The sequence below is a fragment of the Meleagris gallopavo genome, chromosome 1 (assembly GCF_000146605.3).
Source record: "Meleagris gallopavo isolate NT-WF06-2002-E0010 breed Aviagen turkey brand Nicholas breeding stock chromosome 1, Turkey_5.1, whole genome shotgun sequence".
NCBI lineage: Eukaryota > Metazoa > Chordata > Aves > Galliformes > Phasianidae > Meleagris > Meleagris gallopavo.
Window position 1 is genome coordinate 130,085,598 of NC_015011.2, and position 15,694 is coordinate 130,101,291.

Below are 15,694 nucleotides of genomic sequence, written 5' to 3' on the forward strand. Positions count from 1 at the left end.
CCTTCTAATATCTTTATAGGTTTGGAGGAAACATTCTTTTGTCAGAGTTGTACGTTAACGTTTTGTGAAGTTTGTAGAAGTGACATTCTACCCCTCTGCTGCAGTTACTTGTAACCTGGCCTTTTTCTAATCAAAACATTATTTGCTCTTGGAGTTTAAAGACATTTTGTGTGTCTAAATATGTATAATGATAAATGCTCTTGCAAAGTAGATAGTTAAGATTGACAAGAGAGAGAAAGAGAATGTGTGTGTCTAACGGGGAGTGGGGAGCGCAGTATTTGCGCAGTGTGGAAATTGCCATTGTGAGGAGGCAGCTTGAAGCAGCTTTTGGCCTTGCCTCTCACTGGATGCAACTGCAGACGACTCAGCAATGAGAGATGAAGGGCGGTGGTGATTGCTGTGTTTGTTTTGTGTGCACTGATGGAAAATGTGTTTTATAAAGCTCAAGGTTCCAGACTCCTTGGCTCCAAAGAGTTATTGCATAAGGTTATTCTGCCATTAAGTTACTTGATGTGGTGCACTGTTAATCTTTCTTCACAGGTGGTGTTCAGCCATTTACTTTATTTTTGGTTTGGTTTGTTTGGGAAATGAGTCTTTGCTACGCTGTGCTATTGAGGGAGAGAATGTTAAACGACGTTTTGCACAGTGGTCCATGTTATTCATTGGAGCCACTAAAAATTCTGTTGATGCTTCCGAGCTCGTCTTACGCTGTTGGAGTCTCTCCCAACTTTTGTATGAAAGGACACGCACCTAAACCATGTGTTAGATGTATCACACTAATACAATTGAAAAGAGCCATGCCCGTGTTGGTGTTGTCATACTTAGTTCTAAGCTCCAGCTGTGTCGTGAAGTGTTTAAAAAGAAAAGATGAATCAAGGAGGGTTTAAAAAAAGCAACCTGTCGTGTGTCCACAGTACATTAAAAATATAAGCTAATGGATAAACATCATTTGATAGTTTATTCTATAGTAGACCTTATAAACAAAAATACTGTATAATCCAACTTGTGCAAAATGTATTGATTTGAAGCATACTCTACACAAACAGAAGTGTCTGTGATTAAATCTTGTGAGTAATTGTTTTAGGTTTATTTATGTTTGCGTCAGTCACTATCTGAGAACCCTGACACATCCGTTTTCTTTGTTTCCTTCAGAACTATTGCTTCCTCTGTTAAGACACGCTACATTAACCCTTAAGAAACGGGCTGATCTTTGTCTGTTTTATGGCTTTGTCTCCGCCCCATATCCTGCATTTTATGGGAGGATAGTGAAGTACAAGGCGGGAAAGAGGCATTTCTGCTCAGTCTACATCTCTCCCAGACATATGTTCTATCTGCTTTTTCAGGAATCAATATGTTTATGGTGTCAGTACTTGAGATATGTCACCGCACTGTAAGAAGTTGTGGTGCAGTAGGGTTTTGAGGGGATTGTCACCTAAAATTTGCCAAAACCAATTGTTCCTGCAATATAGTTCTCAAATTCAAAACTTACCTTGACAAGAAAGCTTTTGGTACCGAGCTACTATAGCTGGTACAAGAAAACTGTGGGTCAAAACTGGGTGGCTCATACTGTTGGGAAGAAAAAACATAGTTTTGGACGCTCAGGTAATGTACAGTGCTGAGAGTCATAGGAGTGCTGTAAGAGAGACTAGTGCATACAGAACATGCTCCATTTGTGGTTTCCTAAGTGTTTATAAGCACAACTGGCTGATCTGGGCACTCAGGAACGTAGCGAAGGATGACGGTGTAGAAGAACTGGTTGGAATCTGCGTGCTTGGTAATTAAAAACCACGCAACAGTAAAAACAAAAACTCAATATAGGAAAGGAGGCTTTGCATTTGAAATGATGTCTGTGGGTGAACCAGAGCTGGGAGTTTTCAGAGTCAATAATCAGCTTATTTAATGGTTGGAGCAGAGTTTTCTTTCTGATTTCATAGCCATAACAGTTAGACAAGGGAAAAAAGAAATTGCAGATATTTGAGAGCTGTTTAAATTGAGCATTGCGGATTTACAAGCAAAAGGATCTAATTCCCCTCTCCAGTATAAGTTTTAAAATCAGAGTAACTCTAAATACATGCATAACTATGTTTATTTAGGTGACCAATTGTGCTCTTTTCATGTCAGCCTGCTGGAAGGCTGAGGAATTTCCTGTCCTGTGACTTTCCTTGTGGTCTAGACACTAAAACACAATGGGAACACACTTCAGATATTCTTCTGTTGTTGTTATGAAAATGTTTCCAGCTGGAGAGAAATACCCTGCTGCTCATCATGTGAACTGGAAAAAAAAAATAGCCACGTGCTGGGAAATTCCCATGTGCACTGTTTGGTCTGAGTCTTAACGTTTACTAAGCTATGGGGAAGCTAAAGTCATAGAAATAACAGGGAGATAATTTGTTCTCCCGATCGACTAGAACTTGTGATAGTTGTGTTCTGTGAGCTCTTCCTTGCCCAGAAGCACAGTGCTTTCTGGTCTGTACTCTTTTTTCTATTCCAGTTTTTCTAAAAGGACCTCTGTAGCTGTCATTTGCAGTATTTTTATGGGAGGACCTTACTTTGGTCCAAAGTAGAACTTATAGGAATACTGCTCTGGTCCCATTTCCAGATCTCTAAGAGCTGTGACAGCAGTGGGATTTTATCCCTTTGTCAAATTGATAAATTTGAAGTCAGGCGATAAATCATATGTTCCCTTACTGCCAAATGAGCCGTCACATTTGTAGTAGGGATAAACAAGTTCAGCATGATGTTGCTTCACATTTTGTTGAGTGCCATCAAAGCAAGACAGGCTTTTAAAATTAAGGAGCAGATCCAGTAGTTGAAAACAGGTCTCCAATTCCTCTTTAAGCTCAGTGAACAGATTTTCATTTTGTAATTGCCTGTTCTTTTCCCATGCCCTTCCCCACCAAAGAAAATTTTTCAGACTGTGTCTTTTATAAGGAAAAACTGCAGTCAATGGCACAGCCTGTTTGCAAGCTGTGCATCTGCATGTGCTGCCCCAGCCTTTCCAGCTGCTTTTCCTGAGGAACCTAGCTGTGTCGGGGGTCCTCTGCCATCAGGGCAGGGGCTTGGTGCCAGCTCTAGGATCCAGCCAAGAACAGCAGGATGCTCTCAATGCTCAGACTTCTTGTCCTGTAACTCCTGATGCCATGTTCTCATCCTCATCAGCTACCGGAGCACTGGCATGGAGCTGCTCCACCGACAAGTTGGGGCCCTATGAGCATTTCTTATTTCTTTTCCTTGCACAGAGACTTCATGGAGCCTTCCATAGTGATTCCTCATCAGAGCAGAGATGATCTCTCTTCCTTGCCTCTAGTTTCACCTGCAGGACTGTAGTGGCTTTGGACAGCTAAGTAGCTGAAGGAGGAAAAAGGGGGACAAGTTTTGAATATCTGCACTAGAGCCACTTTCTTCCCAGTTCAGCCTGTGCTAGATTGGCCATTAGTTATTAAAGAATCAAAGAACCTTAGAATGGTTTGGGTTGGAAGGGACATTAAACACCATCCAGTTCCAACCCCTTGCCATGGGTATAATTGCCACTCACTAGATCAGGCTGTCCAAGGCTTGATCTGTCCTGGCCTTCTCCGGGCAGCCTGTGCCAGTCCCTCACTGCCCTCTGAGGAAATTATAATTTCTGAACACCTAATGTAATATTCCCCTCTTTTAGTTTAAAGCCATTCTTCCTTGTCCTGTTACCATCAGATGATGTAAAAAGTTGTTCTCCCTCCTGCTTATGAGCTCCCTTTAAGTACTGAAAGGCCACAGTGAGGTCTGCCCAGAATCAAAAAGAACTGCTGATAAAGTCAGTTGTGAGCCTTGCTCTGCATTTGAGGCCTTTTCGTATTGCGAGTTACATTCTGAGCTGTGTACAGTACTGCTCAGTACTGTTGTAAAGTTGTTAAATGCTGGAATGGTTTAGCACTGTTCTTGGCATACTTTTCCACCAGTTGAATGATAAACACCTTAGTAAAAGCTTGATCACTTTGTATCTGAGGGTGGTGTAAGTGATGAAAATGTCTTGCTTGCTTTCTGTGCAGCAGTTGTAACATAACGTTCCCTCACCATATTCTTCTTTCCCATTGCTTCCTCCTTTCAAACCAGTCATACTCTTTTCTGCTTGTGCAGATTATTTGGAGCCTCAAATTCTGCCTTGCTGTTCTCCTGTTTTGTGCAGATAAGAATCATTGAGGCTCAGCTGTTACCTCAGTGCAGGAATCTGGTGTTTTTGTTGTGGGTTTATAACCCTGTTCAAGTAGAAGCTTTGTCCTAAGAACCAGGCAACTAAGGAGTTTGTCATTTTGAGTATTTAGGTGGTATTAGCATGCATCTCTGTCATTGATTATCAGGAAAGTGTATCTTTGGGTGGAGTCTGGAGTGATGCTGGTGTGGACATAAATACTGCATGAGATCTCAGTGGTTGCAGCAGTTTCTCCTTCTTTGTTCTTTTGTCTTGTTCTGTGGGGATTTCTGTTTGTCAGGGCAGGGTTTTTTAGTACTTATCTTCCTCTGGAGATAAATCATTATTTCTCCTTTTGTGGCTAGGTAAGAAGAACAAATTGCGAGTTTACTATTTGTCCTGGTTGAGAAATAAAATCCTTCACAATGATCCCGAAGTAGAAAAGAAACAGGGTTGGACAACGGTGGGTGACTTGGAAGGCTGTGTGCACTATAAAGTTGGTAAGTAACAAATGAATTTATCAAATTGTTGGATAAGAGCTGACTGAGAAAGAGAACTGCAGTGCGTGTAGCTACTGGGTTTAAGATTTGTTTCTGAGTATTTTCCTTAGGCCTAAGGACAAATTTTTTGTTGAAACATCAGAATAGATAGCAAGCTATTGGGTTAAACCAAATATGAGATACTGGGCTGTAAACTGGTGCAGCCACAGATTCTCCATCTGTCTTCTTCCTGTTGTGAACGCAACTTTCAGGAGAAAGCTGATAGGGACAGTAGGGGCTTGTGGCCTTTCACCACCTCTGTTAAACCCTGGAGATGACAGAGGGACTCTTGTCAACCAGCAGCTGCTCTCTCTACCAACAGGTTTCCCTGTTATTTTATCATGCTGAAATCGAATTCTGGAATGAAGTGAAAAGCATCTCATTTTTAATGTAGATTTTTAAGACTGGTGGGGAAAAAAAAAAAGAAAGAAAAAAAGAAGAAGAACGTGGGAGGAAAAAGCAAGCCCAGTTAGTGCACAAGCTTTGGGGAGGCATCTGGGAACAGAAGCATATGTTTAACTTCAGGATGATTCATTGATTCCCTTTAGCTCATGAACTTTCCTAATGCTGCCTCAGATTCACTGCAGTACAGTTGTGGGATTATGGGGATGAAGTGTGTTTTCACTAGGCAGGCACCTTTTGAGTGCCCTTAAGTTCCTTGAATGGATTTTGCTGTAGAAGCTTCCACCACAGTTAGTCAGACACATCACATTTTTGCCATGTGCAGTGAGCCTGCTGCCCTGCAGGTGGGGATATGAACTAAGAGCTCTTTCTTATGCTTCAGTGTCATGATGCATCTTAATGGACCCTGGGTTGCATTTGGTTTGGTTTTCCCCTATGAGCCAGCTCAGTTCCTTTCAAGCCCTGTCAGTCAATGTAGAGCAGCAGCAGTCAGACTGAGCTGTTTCTTTCTGTCATGTACACGCTCTTGCAGAAGAGCATAATCAATAACTATTGCAGTAAGTGTCTGCTGAACCTTGAGCTTGACCCCTAAAACAATTAATAATGTACTTCTCTGGTATCATATCCCAGGGTGTCAGCAGCATAATGAAGTGGCCTGTTAACAATACATTAACAGCTATAGAAAGGAGGCTTTCCAGTAGGAAAGCATGAGAAACAAAGAGCATTCTTTTCTAGATGAAGGGTGATTTGTTGCAGCCTGGCACTGAACTTCCCTCTGAGCCGAAAACATACAGTAGACTTCTTCAGGTAGTGAGAGGCCCCTTTGGCAGCTGTGCCTCAGTTCCCAAGAAGATGAGCCCTATGAATAGTTGTGCTTACAGACTGGATGTTGCCAGTGAGGCAGCTGGCATTGGTCGCTTCCTTGTCTCTTTGATGCATTGGCGTTTCAGACATCAAGCTGAAGTGGTATTTATGGATCTCAGTTGCTTCAGGCAACTTTTGGCTCCTCTCAGTGATTAATTGCTCTTTTGAAACTTAAGATTTGGGTGAATTCCCAGATAACACCCAGAGCAAAGAGTGAGGATTATCAAAGGTTTCCTTTCACAGATAAGGTGATTTTGTTCAATATCCCCTTCTTCCCCAAGAAAATATTCCAAGAAGTCTTGCAAGCCAGACAAGGCTGAACAAAAGCTCTATTTTTCCATTGGTACAGCTGTGGAGGTTGAGAGGCTTTTTTTGTCTGCTGAAGTGTCAAATCTTCTAACACTTAAAGCTCAGTATTCTTGCTTCCCTGCAGAATAAAAGGGGGAGAAAGTAATAGCTTTGTCTCCCTACTGCCTACCAATAGATAGCAATTGCTTTTACAGTAGGTAAGATATCTGAAATACATTAAAATAGTGTTTACTAAAGAAATGTTCTTCTCACAAGTCTGAGATTCTTCGCTTCAGCCCTGTTTCAAAATCAATTTTGGTTAGGAGATTAATAATGGCAGGTGGAGATGTAGGGATTTACTCATTGTTTTCAAAAAGCATTTCACTCCTCTAATACTTGAAGAGATAGAGAAAGCCTCCTGAGATAAGTGTAATCCAAATAATGCTTTTTTTCATTCTTCTCCTCCAAAAAGAGCACCAGAAACAGGTTAACAAACCTCAATATTCTAAAAGTCCCCACAGTCTCTTCCTACACAAATGAAAGTGGCAGCTGCAAGTGCAGATCCATCCACACTAATAGAATGGCAATTTCTAAACATTCAGTTCCCTCCTACAAAAATATAATAAAGTAGTAGTAAACAGAGCTTTTTGGGATGGTTACATTTGCCAGCTGTTTGACTGGGAACGGAGAGATATACAAGAATTTGCAAGTCAGCTATGTTGTGACCTACGTTAATTCTGATCAATTCTGTGATTATTTTTCATGTTTTGGTGTAGTACTTCCTTGAAGCATTTCATGGCTGAAATGCTACAGTTGTTGCATTTGTCAAATGAGAAAAAAAAAAGAAAAGATTGCAAAATGTTGTCGTTTCTGAACTGTCCCCAAGAAACTCCTGGCTCGTCAACACCTCTGAAAACTTTTCCATTCCTTAGGTGGAAGGTAAAATTTGTCACCAGAATTGTCACTAAGGTGACTTCAGCTCGTGTTTTACTTGAGAATTAGAGGTAAGGTCAGTTGGAGACAGCTCAGGTAGTACAACTTGTTTGCATTCGGTCAGCTACCTGTTTCCTTTAAACTATCATCTGAGGAAGAGCTTTTTGTCAACCACCTAGTCATTTTCTGTGAAGTTTTTGGTAACAGTTTTTCTTTTGGGCAATAAACAACAACAAAACAGTCACCTTTTGTTTTTGAAATGGACTCATTTCTCAACTTTTCACTTCAGTTCCCTTTTTCCTCTCCTTTTCTCTGGGGAATTTTTCCATCAGCTCAAAATACCACTGCCGGTGCTGTGATTGTGATTGCCAATAAACTACCACAGTCATTGGCTTCTTTTATTGGAAACGTCTCTGCCTGAAAACTGTTTTCTTGATGAGCTAGCACAGTCTAATGTGGAAAGAAAAGTGTAAATAAATGTGTACTGGCTAGGTAATTGAAAGTGTGATGACAGGTTCAGTTACTGCCAAGAGTAACAATTTTGTGGTATAAATGTGTCAAAATACTTAGCTGCTTAGAAATAGCAATTCTAAAATGAAGCATTATTAAAAACTTTCAAACGTGTAAATATGGGGAAGTAGTGTCGCTTTCTGATTACTGAATTAATTTTTGTTTTGGTTTAATTTCAGTAAAATATGAAAGAATCAAATTCTTGGTAATTGCATTGAAGAGTTCTGTGGAAGTCTATGCATGGGCGCCAAAGCCATACCACAAATTTATGGCCTTTAAGGTAACAGTATATTTCAGCCATCTGTTGGGTTTTCACATATTGAGTTACAGTTGCCCCTTTTACAAAAGTGGCCTGACGTTTTGTCATGGCTGTGGTACAGCTTCTTTGGTAAATCTGCCTTGAATTTTTTATATTTTCAGTTATGGATGCAGGAGGGTTGGCTCTGAGAGGCATTGTATTTAGAATGCTGAATTGCAACCAAGCATAAGTGAATGTTCAAAATGACACAAAATCACAGCATTTTGTATCCTTGCTATAAATAAAACATGAAGCCAAGAGAAGCGAGCTGAGTCTAAGCATCTTCATGTGAGCAGAAGATGTCATTAGATTACGTTCAGCTTTGTTATCTTTTGAATACAGCAAGAATGAATTTAGCTGCCTTGGTGTAATTACCAAACTGATTTGCAGACAATCAGTTACTGCCGGTTGAGCAGATTGAAGTAAATGCTACAGGAGTATCAAATTGCTTTCCCAAAAGTTCAAAGTGATTCTTACTGAAAACAAACAGACAAAAGTAAACCCCGGGGAATAGTGTATAATATTACATGATTGAAATGCAGCAGGGTGCTGAGCGACCTCTCCTTGTCTGTGGAAGATGTTAGCCTCTAACTGCTCTGGTGGATGGAGGCCAAAGGCCTACTGGAGGAGTAGACTCGTCAGTCGTGCATTAGCAGCATGCTTTTATAAAACCTGTAGAGATTCTAAACAGTAAAGTAAATCTCACTGATTGTTTTCTTGCAGTCATTTGGTGAATTGGTACATAAGCCATTACTGGTGGATCTAACTGTAGAAGAGGGTCAGAGACTAAAAGTCATTTATGGTTCCTGTGCTGGCTTCCATGCTGTTGATGTGGATTCAGGATCAGTCTACGATATTTATCTACCAACACATGTAAGAGTTCTTCTTGGGGTGGGGGAGTTTCTTTCCTTCTGGTTTTCCCCTCCCTCCTTTTTCTCAGATGAAAAATGTGTCAGGCTGTCCCTGTGCAAAGTGGGAGCAGATGGAGGGAGACAAACAAATGTAGCTTAGGGCCTTGGGCCTTGTCCTGTGTCCTGTTCTCAGGGTCAATGTATCTCGTTGCCTGGGAGCTGCCTGCTCATCTCTGGGTTTTAGGGTGATAGGTAGATGGCTGAGTGCATAGCACATAGTCAGCTGCAGGGAAAGTGGCAGTATGAATTATATGACTGCCCTCTGATAATATTCAGCAGGCTTGGCAAAGGCCATGTGGCTTCATCTCTGCCCGTGGAAACAAATGGGCACTCCTACCGAGAAGTTCATCTTTCCTGTTTTTAGATGTCTGCCTTAAGATGATAGAATTCATTCCCTAAAGTTTTCTAATTATCTGTTGTCACTGCATAGGGTGTCTAAGTTGGAGGGAGGGCTAGCACTTCTAGTGTGCATTCTTGATCTACTATGGGACAAAAATCAGAATTCACCTAGGCCTTTCCCCCAGCACGGGCTCTTCAGTATTAAAATAAAAAAAAAATATGACTTCATCCTCACTTCTGTCTCTTTAGATCCAGAGCAGTATCCAACCTCATGCAATCATAATTCTCCCAAATACGGATGGAATGGAGCTACTGGTCTGTTATGAGGATGAAGGAGTTTATGTAAACACATATGGAAGGATCACCAAGGATGTGGTTCTGCAGTGGGGAGAAATGCCAACTTCAGTTGGTAAGCGCCCTGACAGAATCAAATGTAATGTGCTATGAGAAAGTGGGAGTGCATGTGGGCAGAAAGAAAATGCATCAGGTTTGACCTCAGATTCAGAAGCAGCGATGCTGTAATATTGCTGAAAAACAGCTGTGCAAAGTTCGGAGGAATCGTATGAATCCATTTCATGTTGAGTTTTTCATAACAAGATCCAAGGAAATGTGCTGTGGGCTTCAGGAATAAAAAACTCCTTTATCATACAACATGATCTTTGCAGTCCATTACAGAGTTTTTCCTCGACAGCAACAAAATTAGGAAAACCATTAACTATGAAGATGTGTAAGGTGGCACACAGGATATTATTACGGGTTGATGACAGTCTATGTGATTTGATGGGTTTATTCTAATTCATCTGCAGATTGCTTATCTGTCTTTGCATGAAAGTCTTGGTGTAGCTTGTTGGATAGGCGCTCTTGCTGCCTATGCTGCCTTATTTCAGTGCTGAGTATGGCATGGGCTGTGGTTACACCTTTGTTTTGTTGTGCAAACAGATTGAGTTTGCTTGTTTTGGAATGGATGCACGGATCAGTAGGTTACTGCTCAGGTTACTGCTGCTGTTAGAGCAACATGAGAGAAGGAAATTTAAAGAAGTTTTGTGCATGGCATGTTCACTCTGCTGCATTTAACTCTTGACTAGATCTGAAAGCAAGCAGATTCTATCAACTGGCAAATTGTAGAGCCCTGGGGACTGAAGTGGCTGTGAAGTAAATGGCACAGAGGCAGTTGATACCATCAGAATATCTCGTCTGACAATTCTAATAAAATGTTTGGCTCAGTTATCACTGGTGACATATGTAAAAATATTCTGGCACAACAGTAAATGTGTTGGTATAGACATGTGTTGTACTGTAGGAGATAATTTGGTTTAATTTCACTGAAAATTAATGTGAAAAAAGATAACATAAATGAGAAAGTATTATGAAATTAAATCTTTTTAAATTTTCCTTGTTAAGATCTGTTGTGCTTCTTTTATTTTTTCTGTTCAGTATGCATACAAATCAGAGGCAACAGCTTATTCTTCACTAAGTTCCCATATGTTATTTTTGGCAGCATTCCTAAGACTATCCATCAAATTTCTTTCTGAATATACCTTTTCATAATGCTGGTGCCTTTCTCCTTCATTCAGTTTTTAATGCTATCAGGAACAGATTTTTTCCTCATGCCAGTACTAATCTGTTTCCCCCAGTGATACCCTGAGGAATAAATGCTTGTTTTTAATTTATTTTTGTGTGAGGGAAAGCAGAAGGACAAATAATAGTACTTCCACTTGGAGGGCTTAATATGAACCTTTTTTAAAATATGCAGAGTACTTGTCAGGCCAGCTGGTTTTCTTGGGAAGGAAAGCAGATTTTTGAAGCTTTATTCCTATTAAAGGCGGCTAACAGGTTTTTTTGGTTTTTTTCCTAATTTTTCCATTCTGTCTCTTTTTTTTTTGCCAACAAACTCCTTCAAAGCAAGGAAGTGACACTGTAAGACACTGAAATGGTGCTGGGGATGTTCCGGAGCGGATAGGCTTTGTCTGTTTAAACTTTGGGTTCTGTTTTTTCCTTGTCAACACCTAATTAACCTGTCTCATTGCCAAACTTGGGAGGAAAAATCTTTGTAAAACTCAGTGTTCCTTCCATTTAATTGAAGGTTGGAAAGCTTCTATTGTGTCGTAAGTGCTCAGGCACAAAATACATTACTAACATGGACAGCTCGTGTGGTAATAAAAGGAAAAAAAAGGGTATTTTGGGGGGCACTGTGAAAATGCTGAAGACTGAAATAGCACTCTGAGCATTTGTATGTTTTTACAGTATGTACAGGCAAGTCGTTGTTAATTACAGTGTTTAAATATATCCTTCTGCTTTTTTAAAAAGTTACTCTGTGTTGCCCTCTACCTGTGCTAACCGGCTGTGTTGTACTGTGTTTTTTCTCCACAGCATACATTCGATCCAATCAGATTATGGGCTGGGGAGAAAAAGCGATCGAAATACGCTCGGTAGAAACTGGACACTTGGACGGTGTGTTCATGCACAAAAGGGCACAAAGACTCAAGTTCTTATGTGAACGTAATGACAAGGTATAATCCACCCCCATCCCTGTTTCTTGCCGAGACGATAAACATGTACCTTAAGTGGGTGTTTGCAGTGAGTTGGCTCCAACCATCAGCCAAACACTCCTTTCTCACGTGGAATGGGGAGAAAATAAAAGGAGTGTGAAAGGACTTATGGATCAAGATAAAGAGCTTAATAAGGAAAGCAAAAGCTTGGCTGTGCAAGCCAAGCGTAATGACGAATTCGTCAGTTTCTTCCCATCACAATGATGTCCTCATTCCTCCTTCTTTCTGCCAACTTTTCTTGCCAAGCATGCTTTCCCATACAGTATGGGATATCTCTTGGGTCATTTGGGGTGCACCATCCAGGTGTTGTCCTCTCCCAGCCTTTGGGGCAAGGGGCCTGATAAGAAAGCCTTAATGCTGTGTGAGCACTGTTTGTCAGCAGCCAAAACACCAGTGTATTAGCAGTGTTCTTCTAGCCATGAGTGCAAAGCTCAGTACCATATAGGATGCAGTGAACAAAGTCAGCTCCATCTCAGCCAGACCCAGCACAGAACTGTAACGGCACTGTAGATGTCACAGGCAGCAAATACAAAGGAAAGTCTCTGCTTCCTTACCTGTTGAATTTTTCTTTTCTTCACAGGTTTTCTTTGCCTCTGTACGGTCAGGTGGAAGCAGTCAAGTTTATTTCATGACCCTTGGCAGGACTTCTCTTCTGAGCTGGTAGAAGCAGTGGGCTTTGGCAAGGAATTGCTGACATCCAGAGTCTGAGATCTTCATAACTCGGAATTATTTTCAACTGGAGTACAGACCTGCACTAATGCAGCACTCTGTGTAAATGTGTGTGCAGGCATCACTGGTGTTAGGTTTCTTTTTGTTTTTCAACTGAGGCTGCGAGGCAGCTGGTGCTGTAAAGATATTGCCATCAGGTGCTACAGTGTCTTTGAGGTTTGGGATCACGCTAGAAAGCTACAGGTCTTTTTTTGCCTTCAGCTCCAGGATTCCTAGGCTTTGAAGGACTCTGTTTGTTAGTGTTAAAACAGAGGGGGGGAAAAAGGAAAACAAACAGATTTACCATGAACATGCTGTTGAGTGGACAGGAGGCAGGCAAGAGAAGGTGAGAAGTGGTGTAGAGAGTCAGAAAGGCTGAAACAGAAGGGCAGATCTAGTCTATCTAGTAATGTTAACAATGTATTTAATTGACATTTCTTTTTTTGTAATGTGACAATATGTGGACGAAGAGGAAGGTGCAGGTTTTAAGAAGTTAATATTTATAAAATGTGAAAGATGCAGTGACTAGGATGGAGAACTTCTTGGGGACAGGGAGGGTGGGATGGGGTCAGGGTGGAATTCTTGTTTTTTTTTGTTTCTGCAGTTTCCTTTGGCCTGGCCAATAACTTTAGTCATTTTCTGTGTACCAGGTATTGCCTGAAACATGTGCAGGATAGGGTTAAAAAAAGGAAAAAGGAAAAAAAAAAAAAAAAGGAAAAAAACAAGAAAAAAAAGAGAAAAAAAGTTCATTTTCTATAATGATTCTGTGTTAGGCCAGAACTTGGTTATGTCACAGTATTAGCACTGCCTCAGTTAAAGGTTTAATTTTTGTTTAAACCTAGAAGTGCAACAACAGTTTTACCACAGTCTGCACTCGCAGAACTAAAAAAAAAAAGAAAAAAAAGAAATAAAATCCAAACTACATATGTTTATTTTTTGTGCCTACCTCATTGTTTTTAATGCGTAAAAGAAAAGAGGTGGTTTAGTTTATACATTTTTAGATGAAAACCATTAATGTCTAATTTAATCTTAATACCAAAACTACCAGATTGAAAGGTTTCTGACTGTTATCGTGTAGCAAGTTTCAGCAGGAGGAGAGAGTGGGCCGTTGGGGCAATAGTGGTAGCGTTATGGCAGTGAGACACTGATTATTGTAATTTGCTGACTAAATTTGGAAAGCAAGCGTTTTTCTAAACCAGTTTCATCCTTAATAGAAGTCTGAATTCAGCCTGAAACCGGAGGTTTCACTCTTCTAACATGTGGGCTTAGCAACAGGCAGGTAAATAACTAGGCTAGTTCTATAAACTGTTAAATGTTGTAGGAAACATTTTGGGGCGGTGATGTTTTTCTTTTTAAGAATGCAATGCACTAAAACTCTTTTAAGAATGTAGTTAATACTGCTTATTCATAAAAACAACGTATACTTGTGTTTAGATGTAAGATCCCAGCTCTGGCTTTTTTCTTTCTTTTTTTTTTATTTTTTAAGTCAGTTTTATTTTATTAATAAGTTCTGACATTTGTAATAAATGTCTTGAGAGTAATAATTTGTTTAATGGCTACATGTTCATTACTTGAGAAAACCTTGAGTGTATAATAATCTGTTGGTGATGTAATAATGCACAGTGTCACGATTCAGCCATTTTTATTTTCGTTTTGTTTTTGTTTTTAATTATTATTATTATTATTATTATTCCTTTGGTGGGGTACTTTGTTGACAGCTGCCTTAAGCTGTTCATTCAGTGAACAGGCTCTCAGTGTTCCGTGGGCTTTGTCTTCTGCTACGTTGAACTTTTCTCTCCTGGCATGGCAGGTAGGGCTTTTCCAGCACGTGTGCTCCAGCCAGCCAGCGCCCAGCCGCGAGCACGAGCTGTGCGGAGCTGAGACTCAGCCAACTTTCTTTTGATATCAATCCGACTGCTGTAAATCCTTCAAACCCAAGCAGCGTTTCTGCTGAAGGCTCCTTCGAACGTCACAGACAGTGTAAGAGTGAGTGGTAGATGCGTACCACGAGTGCATGTACACACACCCCACACACCAAAAGAATTAAAACTCAAGAAAGCCTTACATTTGCTGGCAGAGGAGTACGTAGAAATATTTTTTTTAACCGTGTGACTTTTGGATAGCGTTGAAGGTGAAGGATGTGTTCTTTTCATGCCTGGCGCGGTCAGCCAGAGGAACGATGAACCTTTTGTACTCTCATGAACTAAAGGGGACTCGGAGAAGCAACGCGGGTGTAATCACACATCGGCCCTGTAGTGTAGCTTACCCCAGCTGATTTGACCCAATGTCAGTCTGCGTGATTTAACTCTTCCAGCGCTCTGTGCTCCAAAATCAATGTAGTCCTTGAAAGCTGATGCTGTTCTCCCAGAGGAAGATGCTCCTGTGCTGTTAGGGATTCCCAGGTCACGGATGCACGCTGTTGGCGTTGGGAGGCTCCCGGTGGGAAGCTCCCTCTGTCTTTGCCTCCGTAGAAGTGCCAGGACAGCGACATGGCAAGGTAAACCCAGTATTACAAAACCACTACGTATACAGACATCGAACTCTAAACAGTGCTTTTGTAAGCAAAGAAGAAAAGAAAAGCTCCTAGGTTTAGTTTTAAGCTTTAATAAGTAATAATTTTCTGTATCTTTAAGTCAAAGTAACCCTAACTTGTATGACTGCAGTGTTTTTATTTTTTATCTTATGCACATGTTATGTTGGAGAAAATGTTTACAAAAATGGTTTTGTTACACTAATGTGCATCACATATTTATGGTTTATTTGAAAGTGATTTTTGTGGGTTTTTTAGTTTTTCATAGTAGTAGTAGTACACTTTTTGTGATTTATAACCCCAGGTTCTGCTGATTATAAAGATGCTAAACAATACTACAAAATGACAAACTGCATTAAAAATTACTAATCGTAGAGCTGCAAAGCAGACTGGTGACAAGTAAAACACTCAGCCTTTTTTTTGCAGTGCTATCTAACTTGTCTTCTGTGTATTATGGAAATTACTGTTTTTTCCCCGTTTTTCCTTAAATAAAGTCAAATTGACACCTATCGTATGTGGAAAGTATTTTGAATACCTGCTGGCTGCAGAAATCAAGCTGCATGTTGCCCAGTTGCTTGTGTAAGAACAAAAGCCTTATTGTCAAATCTCTTAATTTTATGGAGACTTTGACAACAAACTTGGGCTTTTGAGGGCT

The 15,694-nt window shown here is 40.5% G+C and overlaps 1 protein-coding gene across 1 annotated transcript in view; it reads left to right on the forward strand.

Moving 5' to 3' along the window:
• The window catches only part of MAP4K4 (mitogen-activated protein kinase kinase kinase kinase 4), a gene marked incomplete at its 5' end in the record, with an annotated part of 151,266 nt that extends 135,718 nt beyond the window's left edge, over positions 1–15,548 (forward strand). Inside the window, 6 exons of the mRNA XM_019623156.2 lie at positions 4,534–4,668; positions 7,884–7,984; positions 8,726–8,875; positions 9,502–9,661; positions 11,623–11,762; positions 12,382–15,548. Coding sequence (XP_019478701.2) covers positions 4,534–4,668; positions 7,884–7,984; positions 8,726–8,875; positions 9,502–9,661; positions 11,623–11,762; positions 12,382–12,465 — 770 coding nt within the window. The remainder of the gene's footprint in view (positions 1–4,533; positions 4,669–7,883; positions 7,985–8,725; positions 8,876–9,501; positions 9,662–11,622; positions 11,763–12,381) is intronic.
• Between the last annotated feature and the right edge of the window lie 146 nt (positions 15,549–15,694).